We start from the raw sequence: 22,327 nt of genomic DNA, 5'->3' as shown, positions 1-22,327 counted from the left end.
AGGGGTGAAAACTCTGTAATGAGCATGATCATGACAGTGTACAATACACTTGACAACACACGGACGAGCTCTCTTCTGTGGCAGGTTGGAGGGAGGTGTGTGATGGAAGCCACGGACATGCTGTCCCAGTAGCTTCCTGCCATGTGCTAGCTGTGGCTGTCTGCATCTCTCACGTGCTGCCAGGCTCTGTGCTGCTGCTGCTTGCACATGAAGAATTTCAAAGGACTGCCAACCACTTTAGGGATCTTGAGAAATAAGACCTGAAGCTCAAGATCTTCTAGAAGGTTTGTGTTATAACTGAAGGAAAGGTAGGGAAATAGGAAAGTAAGGTCTTAAAAAAAGGCACTTGAACACGCAATTCTGTGAATGGACAACACAAAGTGTCACCGTACAACTGTCTGCACTGCACGTGAGAGAGGCTGCAGGGGAGCCCAGAGACCTCATCAGGGGCAGGAAAAGCCACCAGAACATGGGGCATGATCATTTTGCACAACCTCTTCCTATCATTCACTAAAAGGCAAGTCAGAACTGACGACACTTGACAACGGGTGTTGCCCTGACAAGCCAGGGGAGGATGCCTCAGCATCAGTGAGATATGGAGTCACTAGGCTATGTGTGTGTTTACGTGGCAGAGTCTGTGTCAGGATGTACCACAAGGCACAGAAAGGGGCTGGAAACTGCTAAGCTGCTGACAGGACCTGTCTCACTCTCTGCTTTGCTTTTGGAGGGCAGGGATGGGAGGGGAGCAGCCTGGCACACTGTGGGTACTGTGCCCCCAGTAAGATATTTCATTTGCAGTAAGAAGGGATCACAGCCTACACAGGGCTTAAACATTTGAGAGAGAGAGAAACAGCATGGGTGATGCAAGACAAAGTGCTGTGGTTTTGTGGGTTCAAACGCATGTGTCCCTTTGGGCTGCACTCTTGCGTGGCACTGGAGGGTGAGTCACACATTTATCTTCTTCTGCTCATCTTTCCTCTGCACTGCTTAAACTCATTTGCTTGCTGACTTGTGCGAGCCCTGTACTTGCCTAGACACAGCTGCAGCTGGTGAAGCCCACTTTCAGCGATTTGGAGCCTGCAGGAAGTGAAACACCTCCCTGCCAAGCCACTGGGGCTATCAACAGCCCACCAAGAGTTTAGACTGGGGTCAGCTCAACAACCACGTAGGATCTGTGTTTTGCTTGTGCTCATGCAGCAGCTAGAAGCACTCAGGAGGCCAAAGCTCCTGTGTTGTCTGGGGAACAGGGCAAAGCTGGACACCCCCCAGGCTGGGTGAGCATCAGCCAGGACCCTGAGCTACAAGCAGGTTGAGGAACCCTGAGAAGAAAGGTTGAGGTGTTACCAAGAACAGTATCAAAGTTGTTTCCCCTCACCAGTGTCCAGAGGCCACAATGAAGCAGTGAGGGTCATCTGTGGCCCCGCACCTCATGCCATCTGCAAATGTGCCACAGTGAGTTGACTTTTCAGTTGTGACCCAACCTCTTCCCATGCAGTCATTGATGAGTTCTCGCTCCCCTTATTTGGAGTGTCCTATTTTTCACTCAGGTCATACCAAACTGGAACAAATTAAGCGTATTTCTTTCTGGTACTCTGTGGGTACAGGGTATTAACTGTTTTACAAGATGAACCCCTGCCCTGGACACTTATGGGACAGCCTGAACTCAAAGAGGTTTCCTCCAGTCTCAATAGTTTGAGGCACTTAAGCCTCAGACCTGAACGTACGTATTACTTCCCTCACTCCTCTTTTAACACTTATGGTAACTTTGCCTTTCTCACTACCTGTAAACGTATCATGATTTGTGTTTTGTGTCCTGCACACTCTTGATCTCAACAGCACCTTGTGACAGTGAAGTCCACAGGCTAGTACTCACACTGACTCAAAAAGCATTTCTTGCTCTCTGTTCTGAATACAGAATTTTTAATTCAATGCCTTTCAGTTGCCATACAGAGAGGATGCATAGTACTCACCAAACTACCTTCTCTGTCCCAAATCTACTTTACAAACTTTTATCTGCAGCTCCCTCCAAGCACTGACACTTTTCCAGGCACTTTTAAAGCCTTTATTCATATTATACCTCCTAATACGAACCTCAGGTTATTCTCATCACCTATATTTGAACTGGGTCTATTTTTAGTTTCCTGGTTTAAAATGAATATGAGGACATGCCTTTTATAGACAGTAGGCTCTTGGTATCTGAGCCTATCTTGAATTAATAACAGTAACATATACTTTGGAATAAAGCTTGTGTTACATTTTAAACAATTGAGGCAGGGTGATGACATAAAAAGAATAGATAAGAGTATAGTACCTTAATAAAATTTTGAAGGGCTAAGTTTCCAAAGAGAAATCTGTGAGTTGTGTGCACAGATATGGCCCCACATAAAGAGCAGATCTGCTCAGAAATATGATTGTGTAGGATGAGGGTTTTTACTCAGCAGATCTGCATCTCGCTGTCTCCACTAACATTTTTCTTATCGTAGCTGGGAAGGCAAGCCCCCGAGCTCAATCTGTCTCATGCATTGAACGCAGAATTTGAACAAACTCCCACTAGCAAAATCCAGTTTGATTCCTAGAGTCAGGGATCAATTTTCAGCCTGACCAGTAAACTCCTTTTTGTTCACATTATAAGCACATTTCCAGGAACATCAGCTACATTAAAAAAAAAAAAAAAATAAAAAGGGGCTCTAATGTGTCTTTAATTCATTCCTTGTTCAGAGGGCGAAATGCACATTGGGAAAGCAAATCCATCATTTTCTCAAGGGGCAGGTGTGCAACAGCAGTATGGTATGGTCTGCATTGGCATACATAAGTTTATTTTCTGCAGCAGATCCAAGCCAGTGCCATTGAAATCAATTAAAAAATACCAGTCATTGGCAGAAAGTGGGCTTGGAATCAGCTCTTTAGTTGAGGAACTAGGCTGTCGTCCAGAAACTGTATGTCAGCTATATGAATTACTGGCAAAACCCCAGTTTCTCTGTTCATTCACTTGGTGCTAGGACTATCCAATAGTCAGAAAAACTGTCATGAAGAGATCTGTTCCTGCTTGAAGGCTTCCTGCTGCATGCATCTTCTTGCTATGGGCATTGTCTTATCGTTTGTCTCTAGCCGAAATGCTGCTCTCTTTTCTGCTGCCACTAATTTAGAAGGAGAGTCAGTGAAAATGAGGTGTTTCTTGCTTTTCACCTGTTAGACAAAAAATCACAGGTTCAATCTAACCACCAATCTCAGAAACTGCCACAGACCTGGGTTCTGGCAGCTTTACTCCATGGAGTCATGCCCTCATCCAGGAAAACCTTTGGAGAAATCATCATGACTGCCTTTATGTAAGGAAATAAGGGCACACTGCTACAATAAGTGATTGTGGGCATCTGTTTTCAGGAGTGTGATGGCCACTGCATGAGGGATTTCAGGACCCTGGGGAGTTTTAAAGCCACTACCTGAAGAGTGTGGATGACAGAACGGGTTTACTCCAGTTCTGACCAGAAATGGAGATGCTGTCAGAAAGGAAACAGCTGTCCCAGCAACAGCAGGAGCCAAGCAGTGGGAAGGGGCTCAGCCCTCTAAAAGGGGTGCTTTCTGGCACAGCTGCTGGGGAACTCAGTGGAACCCCTCCTCTCCTATACAATGTCTCTGATCAGCACTATGAGTGTATTCTTCCCAAGAGATGATAACTTCTACGGTACTTGCTGGTGCCTTAAAAGAAAGGCAGGAGGAAGAGTGCAGGGCTTGTTTTGGAAAGTCCAAGCAAGGAGAAGATGCTTTACTCATCCTTCAGTCCATAGCCCTCCCTCACTTCCCAATATAATCTGCTCTTCTTTTAGGGTTTCTTGGAAAACCTGCTGGCCCTACCACTTCCTTAGAACCTCCAGGTAGCAAGTTATCTCCATCTTCAGGAAAAAGACAGATGAGGGCTGCCCATTCCTTCTCCTCAAGTCCTGAGAGGACTGTAGCACTTTGACTCAACTGCCTACCCACTGCCGTGGCAGCAGAAGCAATTCTTGCCACAGGGGACTGTAAATTAATTTCAGTCTCAAAGCAGTTACAAAGGACAACGTAATGCAGTTGCTCACCTTACCTCCTCCCTGCTCCTTGGGAACCCTGCACTGTTTGTTCATGGAGAACAGTAGCAAATTTTGCACTGCACGGACTTCCCTCACCTGTAAAAAAGGTATGCTACAATCTGATTTCATAACCTAAACTCAGTCACAGCAATGTCACTCTGGCAGGTGGGAAATTGCTGAGCTCAGACTCTCCCTGAGTGCACAAAGAGTAACTCAACAGTTAGAAATATCTTCCAGCTAAAGCAAGATCTTTCACATGCCAGAGAGAAACCGGTCCTTCTCTGGAGCAAAAAATAGGCTTCTGGTTTGTAAGACCTGGGCTTAATGGTGCAAACTTCTTAGCACTTCCTCCAGCATCTGCTGTGCCAATCCATGAAAGCAGAGGCCTTACGCTTGTAAGCACTGTGTCTCCTACAAGCCCAAGGCTGCCAGCAGTCCACATTGCATCCTGGCACACAATGAAGAACAGAAACAGGGCAACAGTCATCCTGGTCCTGGTGGTGACCTCAGCCTGTGGCATCAGGATCGATGAAATGCGCAGGATCTCTCACTGAGTAGAGAAGGATTTTGGTGCCTAGCTGAAAGTACAAGCCTGACTTCAAGCCAGAGATGGTAGGAATCAGTTGGCTTCACTACAGACCTCTGAAGTGTCCTTGCAGCCCCATGAATGGAAGATTAATGGTTCACTGACAAATGTCACCAGCATTAGTCACTATGAGACAATCTAAACAGAAGGAGGTTCTCAGCCAACAGGCTTTGCCCTGTCCTGGAAGAGTAAAGCAGCCCTGCTTGGACGCAACTGCAGCTGATAGGACAAGAAAAGGATGAAAACATCTACATCTGTTGTCTCTGAAGCAGAAGAGCAATATGCTAACTGCAGCAGGCCTTACACAACAGCAGATTACAGTTCAGCTTCTGTTATTTCAGCTAAGGCTAGATTAAGGGCCCAACACACTGAAAGTCACAGATTTTGTGCTTAGGCAAAGAAAATTTTATTATCCTTTTGACTGCAAAACAACTGCAGTGGGAAAGCCCTCACTCAGCTGTTTTACTATGCACCTCTTAGAGCATGGACACCAGACCTGTAGCAAAGTCGTGGCAGTATTAAACAAAACTGACTTTGGAATAATATGAAGAAGAATTCCTCCAGCTGATGAACAGAACAGGAGCTAAATGACTAGATAACCACAGCTCTGTAAAAGTAGATCTGGGACAATGAAGTGATGTTGTAAATTGTGAAACTTAACATTGCTACTTCAACAGCTATTCAGCTGTTGCACACCTGTAAATCCAGTACAAGAAGGAATAAGACATCTGGGGCATGTCTCCCTCTGGTTTGTCCCCATCTAGGAATCATGGTTCCCATCTTTAACCTGTGCCCTTTAGACACTACCACAATATAAACTAGTTACAGCCAGGGGCCTGCATGCTGTCAAGAAATGGAGATGAATCTGTTTCAAAGAGTAGAAAAAGTCAATCAGTAAGTTCAAGTCTGTCTCTCAAAGACTGTCTGCAATTACTTCTGTGGCATTTGTTGTATAAATCCCCCCAAATTGTCCACATCTTTATACTGTCTATTAAAGGATAAACTGAAGCTCCTAAGACCAAATAATTTCCCTATGAGTGAGCACCATGTCTAGAAACTAAATCCGGAAAGCAAACCTGGGGCCTGTGTCTCCAAAGACACTTCTCTGATGATGAGCCAATGTTCCTCCCAAGGAACGTTAGAAGATAAACTGTATATAACATACTGGTTTTGCTATAGCAGTAGATTTTCAGGTGTGCCCAAGCTCTTCATCTGCCGAACCACAAGATTCAGTTGTTCTGGTGACATCAGAGATGCTTCAGAATTACAGATCCCTCTGCAAAGTCCCTATCTGCACCCAAGAATCTCCAATTTTTTCATAATATTTGAATTTCTTATTTACAATCTGCAAACACAATTAAGACTGAATGCTGACCTGCTAAAGAAACTCTAAGGGTGATTCTTAATTTTAGTTAAAATCCCTGTTTGGGGAGATAACCAGTCTGAGATGCTCAGTGACACTGTAGCAGGAAATCATTAGGGGTTTTATACATCAGTTCTTGATAATAAATATAGAAAAAGATATTCTTCAAAGAGAATTTTGTGGCATGCAGCTGAAGCTCCCTGTTTCATAGATAGCTGGGCTGTAACTGCCAGCTTTTCACCAGCCTTCAGCTTAGTTTTCAAAGGTATCTGCCAAAACATCATGGAGAGTTGACAGACTCTCTGTGAAAGGGCATCCGATAACAGGCAGGGCTTTTTTCTTCTCCTCTCAGCTATTGTAATTTATTTTGATATACTGTTAACACACAGCAGAAAGAAGAGAAATCCATTCTAGAGTAATAGATTATTGAAAACCATCCCTGGGAACTCAGCAGATTGCTGGATACAATGGAGATTGTAGGACGAGGAATTGGGAGCAAAATAATTCACTGACCACAGACAGAGAATGAGTTGAGTGATAACTTCTGCGATTTACACTGGCATGGAAACATAAGGCCCTCAGTAGTGGCAGTGGTGAAGGCTAGTCCCAAACTCCTGTGCATGCCTGGGTCTGTAAAGGGGACCACATGCTGAAGTCAAAAGCCAGAGATGCCCCATGACCTTTTTCAGAGTGCCGGGTGCATGTTTAGCTCCAATGTTGCATGTTTTGGTACTAGTTGCCAAAATACATTGCTAATCCCAGCCTGAATGTGCACACCTGGAAAGGCACAGGGTAGTCTTTCCCTGGCTTAGACACAAGATTCTGGGTTTAACTGTCCTTCAGAGAGAAAGAACAGGCAACCCAACCTGGCTGGCATCCTCTCTTCCCACCTCTAGTCCTGCCTGCGTCCTCCAGGAAGCGTGTTGATCAGGTCACATTAAAAATGCCATCGATTGGCTGAGGTGGTGAACAATATGATCTCCAGCTGACAACAAGTGTCTCTTCACATGCACCAGTGAGGCTGCCCACAGGGGAAGCTTGCTTTCTTGCCGCAGGAAGCAGTCTCCGTTTATTAGCTGGCTACGGAGCAACTGTGGGCTTCTTGCCACAGGAAGCCGAGTATCCTGGCTTAGCAGTGAGATATGTGCTCTGTGCCCTGTTTGTGGTCATTTTTCTGCTGTTTCCTTAATAAGCTCGAGGAAGGCTCTCAGATTAGCTGCCAATCCTCTTTCTGCTACTTGCTCATAGTGTGGTACACACTAGCTTGGAGAGCCACGTTCCAAAACAGCCTCTCCAGGTTATGCTTCAAGCCAGGTTTGTGGCCAGTTTGTCTGAAGACAGAAGGACATGAACCCACCACCTTAGTTATTTCAATTTACTTTGCAGAAGGCGACCCCAGGGACTGAGGTGGTTTTGCTCATATTCACCCCATTCCTTGCCTACAGCAGTGGCATGCTGCGCAACTGCTGCAGGGATCGGTGTGGTTTCTGTGACCTCCCACTCTCCCACTCTCCTCCCACCCAGCTATTCAGAGGGCTATAAAAAAAAAGAGCTGTCCAGACTCTGCTGAGAAATGGACGGTTGCGCCTGAAGTTGATTAAATAATTCAGAGCGGATTGAAATGCTCTATTGCGTAATGGAATCTTCCTGCAAAACCGTGAAGCAGTTTCCACATCCCAATGATCCTATTTTCAAGTCAATACAATTAAGTGCCAGAATATGCAATAGTTGAAATTAATCTGGAATCAGAATGCAAGTGATCTTTTACACACACACTGCAAGACACCATCAAAATAATTCCATATTATCCAGGATGAACATAAAATGATTCATTGGGATGCAGCGGGCTCTGGCTTGACATCTCTCCATTGATATGAAATGTCTAACAAGTGTTTAATGAAAAAAAAGACTCAACATACCTAACCTTCTATTTTTGCATAATCTATTCATGGCATATTACAGATGCAGGTATGAAAAAAATGACCCTTAAACTTCTCTCTTTCCCTGTATTAATGAGTCTACTGCAACTGTGGATTACTAATGATGGGGGGAGGCAGTAAATTCCATCTTGGAGCTGATTCACTGCATGTTTTGTAGCTGCGTTGGGCTAATGCTGGTTGTGACAGATGTAATTCAAGACTCCAAAATAACAAATTAAGGGTATGAACCAGCACTTTGGGAAAGAAACTGGAACACAAGGCTGCCAGCCAAGTGACAGGGAACCAGCTATGACAGCAGGGAACCAGGACTGGAAAGAGGAAACCAGTGTTGGAGAGAGGAATCAGAATCCTCAAACTGCTAATTATGATTAAATTAATAAATCTCTCTCCTACTATTCACCTCTGAATCATATTTACATGCCAATGGACCAGTAAAACTGCTGGTTCCTGCGTTGATGCTTGTAAAAGGGGCTCAGTTCGGGGTCTCCAAAAGGAACAGTGGTGTGTGTAAAAGGGGAATGCGTACAATGTGCGTACAAGAGGAGGAAGTGGTGTCAGCCAGTATGAATACCTGATCCTGTTTTACCACGTCGTATCACGTTTAGTCTGTATGCAAAGCTTGCAGCATGCTGAATATTATAAATCCATTGAGGTGTCTGCATAAAGATTAGTTTGCATACAGGTATGTAATTTATAAAATACAGAGCCTGTCACAGATATTCCTCAGCTTGCAGAAAAACCAATGAAGGTGGGAAGAATGTGCAAATGAGGGAACAAAATGGATGGGTAGATCAAGACATTTCAGGAAGAAAATGACCTGATCCTCATATTGACACAGGATGTCCCACAGCCCTATCTATCATCATCGACAAGCTTTTCTAAGAGTCGCAGAAACATGAACTTGGCAAAGCTGTCTTGGGCAAACATAGACTTAGTTGTGAGTCATTTACTTTGTGCTTCCTCTCTCCATACAGAGGGAAGGCATCACCTTCCAGTGGGAGCAGCAGAGACATGGTGCTGGGAAAGCTCTGGAGCTCCCAGGGAAGAAAAAGACGAGAAAGTGGAGCTGCCGCCCACCTCAGCTGGCTGAGACACTGAAGCAGCTCAGGAAGATCTTGGTTGCTAAATATGATCTAGACCTGCATTTGTCCTCTTTCATGTTTGCCTTTGTAGGAGGTTCTCTTATAAACAAACACAAATGTTAAACTGTCAGATAAAGCAAGCTGTTGCTTTACTCTTGAAACTTATCTTGCAATAAGCCTGAATGACCCTATTGACATCAAGCCCTCCATCTCCCAGTACTGGCCTGTGGGATGACTATGGGAGCACAGTGCACTCCCCAGAGTGGTCTGAATCCCCAGGAGGCTGCAGGGCACTACCCAAAGAGGTGAAGGTCTGGCCATGGACTGGCAGCACAAGGTGCCAGGTCGGTGATGAGGTAGCTCCCACAGCTTGTCAGAGTCCATTGACAGACAAGCGAGTGAGGAGGAGCTGTGACACTTAGCTGCTACCTCAAGCCTGTCAGCTCACCCTCCCATCCTGAGATTACCTTGTCTCCTCTCACTCTTACAAACCCCTGCAGCTTCCAAACCTCGAACCCATGTGGTAGCCACCTTCTACTGCTCTGGCACCATGGGGTATATGGTCTGTCTGTCCTCAAAACAACTCATGCACATGCATGTGCACATGGCCTGGGAGAGAAAGGTGATCATTTTCTAAGGTGGGACTAGATTGAGAACAATTTGCTCCTTTTGAATAAGCACAAAAACCAGCTGATTTGAGGGAGATATTTTCAACCATGAAAAAGCAAGAAGTCAGCAACAGCTGACCTCTCACTTTCCCCTCTGCCTGTACATGGATGCTGTGCATCATTTCAGGTAACAGGGAGGGGGATATTTATCAGGACATGGCAAGGGGTGAGGCTGTATCTGGGGAGTATGATGTCTAGCTGGGTGTAAGGTCCTGCTAAAGGACGTATACCATGTTCCCACCATGAGTCACATGCGCTCAACCAAAACCAGCTCAGACTGGACAGCTGTACCATCAAAAGTGTGCCCTGAGCCACTTTGCAGATGCATGAGGTACAACCATGCTGCAAACCAGTGAGAACAGAGGCCCAGGCAGGCAAATCCCACATTCAGGCTGTAAATCTTGCCATATCTGCACCAAATATTACAAGATAAAACGCGACTCTGGGTAGCTTTTATTGCTCAGTCACCAGGCTGGCTTCTCTACACCAACATAATTTTCACATTGCCCACACCACAGGATGCTGCTGCAGTTCCACAGAGATGCCAGCAGCAATGTAGTCAGGCTTTAACAGCCACAACACACTGACTTGGATACATGGTTCATTTTTTTTCCTGCCTACTGGCACTGCTGGAGAACATCCTAGGTGCAAATTTTAGTGGGATACTTAAAGAAAAGAGACTCCTGCAGATGCCCTAATTCAGAGCACATCTCCTAGTGAATCCAGGAATGGTAAAGATTTGCAACCTTGAACCAAAAGTGAGAGGTTCCATTTCTGAAAGTGTTACTGGGCAGGCTGTGAGGACACTTGACTCTTCCTGAGCTTTCCACACATGCTTTTCAAGTTGCAGCCCTACCTCTGCACCTCCTCAAGGATCTGGCATAAACTTACAAGAAACCAGCAGATTGTAGGAAAAGTCCTGTTTTTCCCTATGAGATGACCCTACAGTAGAGGAGTCTAAAATGCCGTATTCCTCTTGCCTCACTGTTCCTTGACCCCTACCACTCAGTTCAACTGGGAAATGATGCTTTTCCAGAAAAAAAAAAAATCACTATTTTTATTACTGTTGCAGTTACTAGGAAAACAAAGAAGTTGTTTAGTGACAAAGTGAGATTATCATCTGCTCTACAGAACTGCTACTGCTGTCACAGACTGATGAAATACAAGGAGTCCAATTCCATTCAGAAACTATTTTCAAGGTCTGAGACTGATAGTAAAAAAAAACAAATAAAAAAATGCATTTTTACCTGAAAACTCAACAATCATGATCTGGAGTATTTAATCTGGAGTGAATTTATTGCTCTTCAAGACTTGTTCACTCACTGTGGTTGAATATCCATGTGGGTGCTTGCTCCATGTCATGTTGCAGCTGTGTAAGTTTCTACACCAGCCTGCGTGACTGAGCAGAGCTCTGCAGAGCCCTGGCAGGACAGTGAGTATGGTCCATGTTAGGGTAGTCTCAACCTGGGACATCTGAGAGCAGCAAGATGCTCAGAGAGAGACTAGGTTGAAGAAGCTGTTTTTAAAATTAGGTTAGTGCACAGAGGGATGTGATAGCTCCTGTCTTCAGTGTTCCTACTTGTTTCACTGGAGCACTGAACTCTTACAGCAACTGCCACAGCAATTGGAGCAATATTAGCTACTCCTATATAAGCAAGTGCAGGCAGGATTCATCTGCCTTCCTCTGATGGCTAAAAGACCTAGCCTGCCATGGATCCCCTCTTGCTAGAGGAGGGGAAGAGGTGCCTAGTGCCCATCCAGTGAATACTTATTTAGAGGTGCTGGTGTCTCCCAGGTGTCTCGACATGGAATTGAAGGCTACTACCTCAGAATAAAGTGTCTAACTTCTAGATATCTAACATCAGGTGAGATTAGCCCTGCTGTGCGTCTCACCATGGAGACTTTCTATGGCCTAAAGACTTTGGATTCATTCCTAGATCATCATGACAGACTGACAGCGAAGTCTTTTACCATGGTTTGAAGAACACACTATGTAGTGATTTTATAGACTTAAATGCCAGGCAGTGATGCATTGCACAATGGAGTGTCATATAAGAATCATAAATCACAATCTTGCAGGAGCTTGTGGATGTCAGACATGTGAATATTCTGATTTGGTATCCATGGTAGTTTGGCATGTCTCACATCTTTGTCTTCTGCCCAAAATAGATCAGCTCTTAAATATTACTCAGCACTTGGAGTTCTGCCAGCACTGAAGACAGTTGAGAAAACACCAAAAATGTGTCTCCCAGTGCAAAGAAATATTGAGATAAACTTCATTGGCTTTGTTCAGTCTAAAAGCAAAACCCTCCTCCATGTAAACAACAAGGCAGGGTGAGGTTATTTGGCTAATGGTAGCTGAGGTGGAGATTTTAACACATGCGCTGGAACTGAAATAGGACAAAATCTGAGTGTGAAGCTGCTCAGCTAAAGCTCAGGACTGTAACCCTTGCTGGAACACCCCTCTCTCCTGTCTACATGTACAACTGGGTTGCCAGTTCAAACCGAACACAGGAATTCTATTGTGTAATATTTCCAGAAATAGTCAAATGATATAGAGCACAATCCTAATGATAGACCCCCCAAGCCATTTGTTACATCCAAAGTTCCTGCTTTCACAGGACAAATAGGCAGTCAAATCATATCGCAGACAGATCTACATATTTGTACAAGCAAACAAGGCAGTTTGCCTTCAGAATGTGTGGAGATGTTAATCACTTGCACCAGTCATGAGTGGGCATGTGAATTTACCATTAAGAAGTAAGAAGCTAACATTATGTAACTGTTCAAGTAAAATGTGAATTTACAGGTAGCTGAAATGTAAAGTCAAAGGCCAATCCATTCTTTTATGTCCATAAACAGCTAAGATGTAGTTTAATTTCCTCAGATAATAAAAGTCTTTTACTCACTTTGGAAAGCACTGCCCTATCTGATGGCTGTTGGAAGAGGTGGTATATAAACAGTCTGGACTCCCATTGCCCATTCTCCCACCTTCCCAGGGATAGGAAATGTGCTCTGGGGGGCTTCCAGCAAAGTCAGTGGAAAAGGTGTGAAAACCACTGGCCCATCTACAGAAGAACAGAGCCCCCAAGACTTTTCAGTTAAAGAAGGAAAGCAGGTTTTATTCTTATCTGGGAAGGAACTGGGAAAAATACATTGTACAGAAAGCTGGTTGAAAATAATCCAAATATCTGAGACAGTGGCAGGTTTTACAGCCCTGCCCAGGGTTATCCATGTGCTTGATGAAGGCTATCTGGACACACCACTCTGTAGACCATGCCTCTACTAGGGTACACTTGCTATCTCATCCTAATGATACTGTCAGGCCTGATGTGGTATGACATGACTGTAAAACTCCTTTTGGATGGGGAGGAGAAAGGGAGACCTTGTGTGAAATGCCATCCATGAGTCTTTCCTTGAACCATTTCAGTTCCCAGCCCACCCGAAGGTTCATGGTGGTTTCCTCTGCTTTCCTCCCACCAGTGCAGTGCCAGGCTGGAATTGCAGGGTATTGTATTACAAGTCCCACGGGTGCTGCCTCAGCCTCAGTAAACTTTATTTAAGCACACACAGACATACACAGACAATATACATATATTTGTTCTTCTCTGACAGTTCTACAGGACCAACACTGCTTTGGATGACACTCGTGGAGAATTTGAAAAAGTGCAGGAAATGTACGAAAAAATAAAGGTCTTTTAATAATTTGTGAGTCATGGTCATCCACAGAAACAACACAGGAGCATTCAACCAGGTGAGCACATGGACACATCTCCACATACAGTACATTGTGTCTATATAGGTTTCTCCACATACATTGTGTCTATATAAATGTACAACAGTCTCAAAAGTCAGCAAGACACAAAACCAGACGAGTACTGGCATGGCACATGCTTGCACTCCCAGTGTCGCAACCCACTGCCAGCGCACCAGTGTGACTCAGTCAGGGTGTGGGTGTGAACAGAAAGATGCTCCAAACATAGTCTCACTGTACACTATAAAAACTCACCAAATATGCGACAACGTCATAAAAGAACATTCATCTGGGGTTCTGGTGACCAGCTACTTTGAGTCAGATCTCACAGTGTTTGTGTCACCACAACTCCTGGGATATATGGTTACTTATCTAATATAGCTACAACTGTCTCTCAACATATATTTTATATACAGTACATATACACAGAACATACACAGAGCAGTATATGTATATTTTTGTGTTTTCATGTTTGTACATTATATCACAGATTATATGAACACATAAAATATACGTTTTAGGACCTAAAAATAAATAATTTTATAAAATATTCATATTACCCCCCAAAAAAAAGCCCAGAAGTCAAACAAAAGAAATCCAGAAAAGCACTCTTGAAGTGTTAACTGCCTGCCCTTGGACAGCATTACACTCCTTCCCCTTCCCTTTATAAGTACAGCAGCACAATGATGGTTTGCAACCATGCACCCAGGAAAACACAAAGCAGTATAAATTATTGAACTGCAAAGTCAGAGTGGAGTCTGGAGTCTGGCTGTCCAACTCTACACTCTCCCACCGTCTCCCTTGCTAGGATTTAAAAGGTTCTGCCAGGAGCACAGTATTTTACCTGCAGCAATATTTTCTGGACTAAATCTACTGACTGCAGTCCAATACTGTTATCTCATAGCACTTAGAACCCAGCTTCTGAGTTATAGCTTTTTTATTTAAAACAATCTTTTTATTTAGCAAAAAATTGTTTCCACTGTACCCTTCGTGTGTCCTCTTCCTAACGTGACAAACCCGGAGGAGATGAAATTATGGAGATCTGGCCCTCCACTTCGGTAAACATCCTTTCCATAGTGACCTGCCAAGGAAAAGAAAACAAAGAAACCTTTATTCAGTGTGTGTGTGTGTGTGTGTATATATATATATACACACACACACACATATATGTTATACAGCCTGGCTGTCACTCTCATATATGAGTAGTGAGGCCCCACCACATGGTTACATTATTCATGGCAAACGGAGGGTATAATAGAACATAACAACAGCTATAACAGCATCAAAGTCTTATTGCTTTATTGGCAAAGATTTACAAAGAAGAACAATCACGTATTTTGATAACTGCCAAGGAATTAACAGATTCTGATAGGGGAACCACTAACGTGCCAAACCAAACCCCCCAATAGCCGCGAAATTTGATCATCACTGGCTCAGATTTAAGTTTGCTATGAGCAGTACTCCCACAGAACTGGTCTCATTCAAACCCACAAGACTAAGGAGCTAAAGGATATCAGAAGAGATGTGGCTTTGATTCTTCCTGATTCCAGCCAGACCCCTGACAGCATTCATGTCCCATTGGTAGAGATGTTGTCTCAGCACAAAAGCAAAGGTGCAAATATCACTCTTGTCCAGGCTGGACCCAAGTCCCCATTAACAGTACAATAGCAAATTTTTTCTTTTAGCTTTGATTAGCTCTGGTCCTTGAATGGCACCCCTGGATAGTTTCTCAAGTGCAATAGTGTTCTGCAGAACACTTCCTAGGAGCTTTCTCAGTCCATGACAACAGAGTAGGTTCAGGAGACACCCAGCCTTTTAATATTTTAATATATTAATAAAGAAAAAGGCCTTCTGCCTCCTTGTTACCATGCAAAGCTCTGAAATGAGGACATAGATAATTTTTCAGATACTTTTTATCATCTCCTCCCTTTTTCATGTTGTTAATTTTTCTATTCCTTTTATTTTAGAAAGAGGCAAAGATAAGATAGGTGCAGGGGGATGGAAGTAAGGCAGCCTCAGGGGCTGGGAATGCAGCTCCCTCCTTGTTAAGTCTCCATCTTCCCCATGCCTTTCTGCACAAGCCCGTGATGCATCACTGTTCTTCTGAGCCATGGTGGCTGGAAGTCCAGCACAGCAGATGGTCCAGCGCACGGCAACTTGAGCAGGAGAGCTGAGTCAGGAAGTTATGGGGAGGGCCAAATGGACATCAGGGATCCAGGTGGAAATGCAGCCTGGGGCCATGTTCTGACTGGCTCACATTGCCTCTGACAGATGCTATGGCCCTTTACTATTTTTCAAACACTGAGACCAAATGTTGTTTGTTCTTGTATACTTTCAGGCTCTCTCGCAACACTGTGAAAACTATAGGAACAGACACTTTGAAATCTCATCAGTCTGCAAAGTTTTCCTCTTTCCTTTTTAGCCGGTCATTCTCACCCCAGTATCCCGGCAGCTACTACTAGTTTTGCAGGCCATTACTCCTGTCATCAGAGTCCACCTTGCATATGAGAGGGCTGAGGGTAAGCACCCCCCCAAGGTTTAAATTTACCCAAAATGTCCCACTGTTCTGCTCTGCAATGGATCTGAGCAGGCTCCAAACCCCACTCCCCATTCAGGGAGGACACCAGCAGCTCTCTGGCCGGGAGAGCCTAGCACAGACTTTGCTGTCAGATTAGCATGTTGAAGATCCTCAGAGGAGGCTCACATATGGCAGGCAGAAGATGCTGAGACTTCTAATAGAAAAAGCATCCCACTCCCTTCCCTCACATATTTTTTCTGGTCAAGGTCAGTCAAGTGCTCCCTGTAAACTTCTCAAAACACATATAAATTGTTTCTTCAGGTTTGGGAGTGTTAGCAGCAAGACAGTTTTCTTCTTACAGTTATAGTAATGCAAGGCAGTAGCAAAACCCTTCAAATGTGGAGGCATCCACCCATAAATTGGCTGAGAAGAGAGTTTCCAGAAAAAAGAAAGAAGGATTTTCTGCTTCCACAGGAAAGGTCATGGGCTCTTTCTCCCTTCTTCCTATGTAGCTCTTGCAAGCTCTGGCTGCTGTGTTCCTGGAAAAGGGTGGCAGATATTTGCCTCTGAGTCCCTGGAAGTTGTTCTTGCTTCATGAGATGTTTGTTCTTGTCCTGAGAAGCCTGCAGAGATGGTTTGTGGCTGCAATGCCCAATTTGCTTTCTTTTTCTCTATCACTTTTCTAAAATGTGCTGCATTTTTTCTTTCCAGTAAGCCAATTTTTGCTCATATACCATCAATTTCTATGCTCTCAGGGCCAGCTACTCTGGTGACTGACACTCTATCAGTGCCATAAATCTACCATTTTAAACAAGGATAAAAGAAACACACAAATATGTGCTATTACCTCTAGCTGAAATCAGCTGTCTTTTATATGTCCCTTTGGAGAATCTGTTTAAGACACAGATCAAGAAGGGGAAGTATATAAAAAAAAAGCAAACATTTACTAGCAGATTGAAGATTGTTCATCAGCCATTTGCTCTGTGAACCTTGCTCTGCCCCTTCTTATAGTACCTAGTAGTTAAATTAAAACATTCCTGTGATAAGTACCCATTAGTATTTGAACAGGAGTTATGTTTTCCCATGAGAAACTTGAATTTGTAGACTTCAAGTAGCATGAGTTTTCCCTTTTTATGGATACATTATAGGATGCTATGTTTGGTTTATATGTTTTTTTATTCCTGCTCACTCGTGATCATTTCTCTTGGCTTTTCAGTGTAAAAACGCTGGTACATGGCTTTTACTTTTAGAAGCACCTTAGGGGCTGCTGGTGAGCCAAGCTCAGGTGCTGTTATTCAAACAGACTTTTTCATAATCACTTCTTGACTGAGATGTTTCACACTGGAAGTGAATGCTCCCTTGTACCTTATCAAAATGCATGTGCCCCGTAGCCACAGCAGAGCTAAAGAAGCTCAAGTGCAAGTAGACAAGGCTGCAGAGCAGTGGAAGCACAGACAGAGCTATGCCAGACCAGAAAACATCCCCGTCTCATTCTCCATTGGGGCTGTTTTCCTCCTTCCTACCTTCAGCTGGGTGCTCACACCTAGCTATTTGGAGTCCTTCCACAGTTAGTTGGTGGAGAAGGATTGGCCCTGCCAAAAAGGGGTTCATCCATGAGCTGAGCTGAGCTGAGCTGCTGATGGAGATGTCTGTCTCACGGTCTAAGAAGGAACCCCTGGAACTTATCCAAGGTGTTCACTTCTAGTAGGCTGTAGCTGGGTGTTTCCCTCTGCCCCATGGTGAGAAAGCTAAAAATGGCCTAATTCCTTGAAAAACAAGTGTAAATGGACTGATTTTCATTTCATTAAATTTCAGACTTTGGGGATTTTTATTGCCAATCAACACCCAACCAACGAAACCCTGCCATTGCAGACAGAAAGAGCCCCTCTTTAACACCCTGCAAGGTTCCCCCAAGCCGTTCCTGGTGCTGGAGGCTGCACCAGCCCCGGCATGGTGCGTGCCCCCTCGCGGGGCTGTCCTGTAGGGCCGGGGTGCAGGCACAGAGCTGTTGCAGAACCCCAAGCACACAATAAAATGGATATCTCTGAACTAAATCTGTTGTGTAAATGAGGTGGGGACAGTTCGATGGCTATCTTGTACCTCCTGTCCACAGGCATTATTCACATTGCTTTCCCTCCTCCCCCATGTGCGATCACATCAGAGCAAAGCTGCCTTTTGGTGTTGTATTTCCCTGGGAGCACCCACAAGATGTTCCATGGGCTGCAGCCATCAGGGAGCTGAAACCCAGGACCCAGAGGCAGCACCCAAGACCTGAAACAAGTCACATAGACCAAGAGCAACAGATCAGTGTTGCAAGCAAGGCAAGGCAGCACAGCCCAGCAGACTCATGTCCTTGGGCTTCCAGCACACACTTTCACTTTTTTACAGCTCCTGCTTTGGGTGGAATTAGCTGCTGTCTGCCAGCTTTCCATATCCAGGTGTCCTACCCAGCTGGCACATGATAACACTCTCTGGGGCTTGCTGGTGACTGCGTAAGATCACAACCAGTGTCATCATTCTACCAGCCACCAAGCAGGCCAGCAGAGAGGCTGTGTCCCCTCCACGTGCCTCTGTGTCCCTGTTTGTAAAGGGATTTACTCTGCCTGCAAAGCACGGGGCGGTCTGTGAATGAAAAGCGCTCTACAGAAGCCAGATTTGATTACGATGGAGTCTCACAACACTCACTACTTCCAAAGCAAAGCAACCACCCACCTACCTGATCTCATGGCATGGAACATGCTAGCTTTTAATACAGTATTTCTCTAGACATTTTGCATCTCTAAGGTCTATTTCTCATGGTTAGGATAAAATTTAAAATGCTGCTTCAGAGCACCATGTCTGACTCCCTGAAAGAGTCTTTTCCTGCTCTCGCACTCCCTGTTCTCGCTTACGCTCATATCCATGTGCTCTAATGCATGTAAACCCTCAGATGCACACAGGCTCGTAGGCTTTTTTATTAAAAGAAATGAACAGGACTCCAGCAAGGCTGTGTGTTACTAAAGCAAATGAAGACTAACACTTACACAACTTAAAATTTACAAAAGAAATTGAAACAAGGTGAAACATGACTTCTTTTTCCTCTTCTTTGGTTATAAGGCACAGCAGAGGCAGAGAGCAGATGAGTGTTTTGCCTGCCACACAATAAAGGCATATTCTTTAGGGCATACAGCTCAAAGAGGGAACATTTCATTATAATGGCATCCTGCATAACACACATATGGAACAAACTCAGTCACAAACAGCAATTACAACCCCAGCTCTGATTTAACAGAATTATTAGAGCTGAACTAAAATGCTGTTATCCACCTCTCAGAAATGTTATTACTGAGTACAGATTACGTCACCCTGAGAAGGGCAGACAGGGACTGTCATGGAGAGCCTTTCGCATGATACACTCTGGGATTCTGGCCTCATCCTTGCCACAAATTTCCGTGGAAGAAAACCTACACCCAGAAATGAGTCCCCACATCCAAACTCCTCAGCACAAACATTATTCTCAGACAGATCTCTGTGGAGAAAAAAAATCTTTTTTAGGGGGAGAAAAAAACCCACAGCCTACCTGTCTCTGATGCTGCTCATTTCTTCTGGACTGATTCTTCTGGAACTATTTTACACGTATCAACAGACCAAGACAAAGGGCACAAGCTGCCAAAACGACTGTAAGGTATTTGCTGAGCACATGGCAGACTGCTCTGCATCTCTCTGTCTACCCTGTCAATCAAATACAATCATCTTTGAATGCAAGGGGAGGCATGGCTCCAGACCCAAAATGAGGCATTCTTGGGGCCAGAGTGGCACAGGGCAGCCAGCAAGCACAAAAACCATCTCAATTTGAGGTAAGTCTAATTGCAGAAATTGGTGGGTGTTAGACATGGCTGTGGGCTACACCACTGAAGGAAGTGTTTGCAGGCAGGTCGGGCATCTTGGTATTTTACCACAGCATGGGGTGCAGATTAACAGAGATTACAATGATAAGAAGGGGCACCCAAGGGATGTCACCAAAATATTACCATTTTCTTTCTTAAAAAAAACCCCAAACAAACAGAAGCCAGCTGGCACCTCTCACACTTGTCAGAATAAAGGCACAGTAAGGGCCACCGCAGTGTGTTTTTTCTGGTTTAATACCATAGTTCTGGGATCAGGTCAGATCTATCTATCCTAAACGTGCAAATGTACAAAAAAAAAGAGACTGGAAAGAGTTCAGTGGTACTTAGGGTCAGCTCTCAGCATTGTGCAGCCAGACATGGACAAGATGTAGTCCAAATCAGTGCAAGGAATAATAACATTTTCTGTGCCCTACAGATATTCCTTAGCTTAAATCACACTGGTGGGCTGAGGAGAGCTGAGTTCTACTCACCCTGTCCTAATAATGTGATAACCTACCCATAGTTTCACCTTCTTTCAAAATAACTGCCTCTTTTCTTTATCTCCCTTTTCCTCATGCTAAGCCTTTGTCACGTCCTTCCCTGCTTCAACCCTCTTGCTCTCCATAACATGTGACTGCTGACCACAGAGACCCTGCTTAAATTAGCCCCCATAGGGCCATCTGGCCACAGACTGTGCTAAACAGATTACAGGGGATGGCCTTGTCCATCTCCTCGCCTGGCTCACTGTCCACACCACAGTAGGAATGGTCTTCTAGGGCAGGGTCTCTGTGATCCCTACAGGTCCCCAAGGCTTTTGTGATGTTCCTTAAGGAGAACGGGCACCTCACCTGAGCAGACAGAGCCAAGTCTTCCCCACCATGAGCCAGACAGTCCTGAGTCACTGGGGCCAGCTTGACCAGCTGATGTGGGCTCCAGCAAGCACATGGCTCTTGCATACCTGACTGCCCAGTGCATCAGAAAACATGGTAAAAACTCAGGCCAGGATCACTCCCAAGCCAAGGGGGAACTTTGGATTCAGAACAGAACAAAAGGATTGTTCCAACTTGAAAACTGGGAGATCCTTATTTTTCCTTTTGACTTATTTCTGCCTTATCAGCTTTCAGAGTGCATTCGCGTCACATCTTCCAGCCGCCTTTACAACCAGGAAGGGTACAAGCTTACTATTCACAGCTGAATACTGGAGCTCTCAAGTAAAATTATTGGCCAGGATCTGGGCTTTATGGAAAAATCATGCATACTGGAAGACTTCCCACAACATCGCAAGAATGGGGAACAGTTTCCTGGCATGGGGTTTGTGTCAGTCCAAACTAGCAACCCTGCCAAAAATATGCCCACTTACTGCACAGCAGACCAAGCCAAATCCAGTGCAGTGAGCTGCGTAAGTCCAGGTCATGCTCATGTATCTTTCTGGCATTGGAAAAGATGTACAAAGTGAAGCTAAAACGTGTGCTGGCTTTCCTGATAAGTGACCAAGAGAACATCTTTCGTTAATTGTTTACTCCGTTAACTACAACAGTTGTCCTTGATTTTGCAACCACTCTGCAAGTTGTAACAAGCAGTAAGAGGCTTCAAGAAACATAATTTTTAGATTCTGTTAACTTAAAAAAATGGCTACATGAAAGTAAAATACAGGACTGCAGTGCTAGAAGGTCTCGCTAGCAACATGCATTGGGGATGACAGAAATATGGTGATGAGTTCATATTCTGCTGAGATGTCTAAATAAAAACACTTTCAAAGACAGAGGATAAAATTGATAGGAAAATAAAATACAGCACCTCTCCAAGGCTCCAAATGCACATGCTGGTTAGCAGAAAAACCTACTGAAGTACTTGGTTTGTGCAGTAAACAGCTCTCCTCCAGTGGTCTGCTTCTCATCAACATACAGCTGTACTGAGTTACACATACATGTCTTGAAGCATGCTCTAAAGCTCCACAAAGAGCAAACATTTAAGCCCCTAAAAGCCAAGAAGGGACAGTCCTTTCCCCTACAGTACAGCAGAGGGAAGAGACCCCATGGGTGTTCCTTTTATGTAATCAGGGATGAAAGGCTCACACAAACAACAGGCTTCCCAGATTACTGTAACTCCCCATTCCCTGTGCTGAAGCTATTCGCCTTTGCATGGAAGGAAAGAAGGAAGGAAACAGGGTTCTGATTCTTTTCCCTTGAGGACAGAAGGACCCCTTTCCATCATGTGTGCAATTTACAGCAATGCCGTCACATACAACACAGTGAAAGCACAAGCTAATCAAGGCTGGCTAATATTTCTATAGAAAACTCACCCAGTTACAGTCCTTGCCCAGTGAGTACAAGAAAAGCCACTACCAAACCTATAAGTAACCAAACAGACTTAGGGGTCCCATTCAGAGGAGTCTCAGATACTTAAAAGCCCAGCGTGACTGAAAATGAGTTGTTCCCATCAGTATTAGGGAGATGTGTGCTGTTGCACCCCTATGCTTGCAGCAG

The 22,327-nt window shown here is 44.5% G+C and overlaps 1 protein-coding gene across 4 annotated transcripts in view; it reads right to left on the bottom strand.

Moving 5' to 3' along the window:
- The window catches only part of SHISA6 (shisa family member 6), a 273,517-nt gene that overhangs the window by 197,827 nt on the left and 53,363 nt on the right, over positions 1–22,327 (bottom strand). For all 4 annotated transcript variants that reach the window (XR_008238333.1, XM_052808630.1, XM_052808628.1 and 1 more), the window contains exon 3: positions 14,443–14,538. Coding sequence is in view for 3 of the 4 variants with exons in the window: in XM_052808630.1 (XP_052664590.1) it covers positions 14,443–14,538 (96 nt within the window). In the remaining variant the exon portion in view is untranslated. The remainder of the gene's footprint in view (positions 1–14,442; positions 14,539–22,327) is intronic.

This window comes from Harpia harpyja, chromosome 14 (assembly GCF_026419915.1).
Source record: "Harpia harpyja isolate bHarHar1 chromosome 14, bHarHar1 primary haplotype, whole genome shotgun sequence".
In the NCBI taxonomy this organism is placed as follows: Eukaryota; Metazoa; Chordata; class Aves; order Accipitriformes; family Accipitridae; genus Harpia; species Harpia harpyja.
The sequence above is the reverse complement of the archived record's forward strand: the minus strand, read 5'-3'. Positions and strand labels throughout refer to the sequence as shown.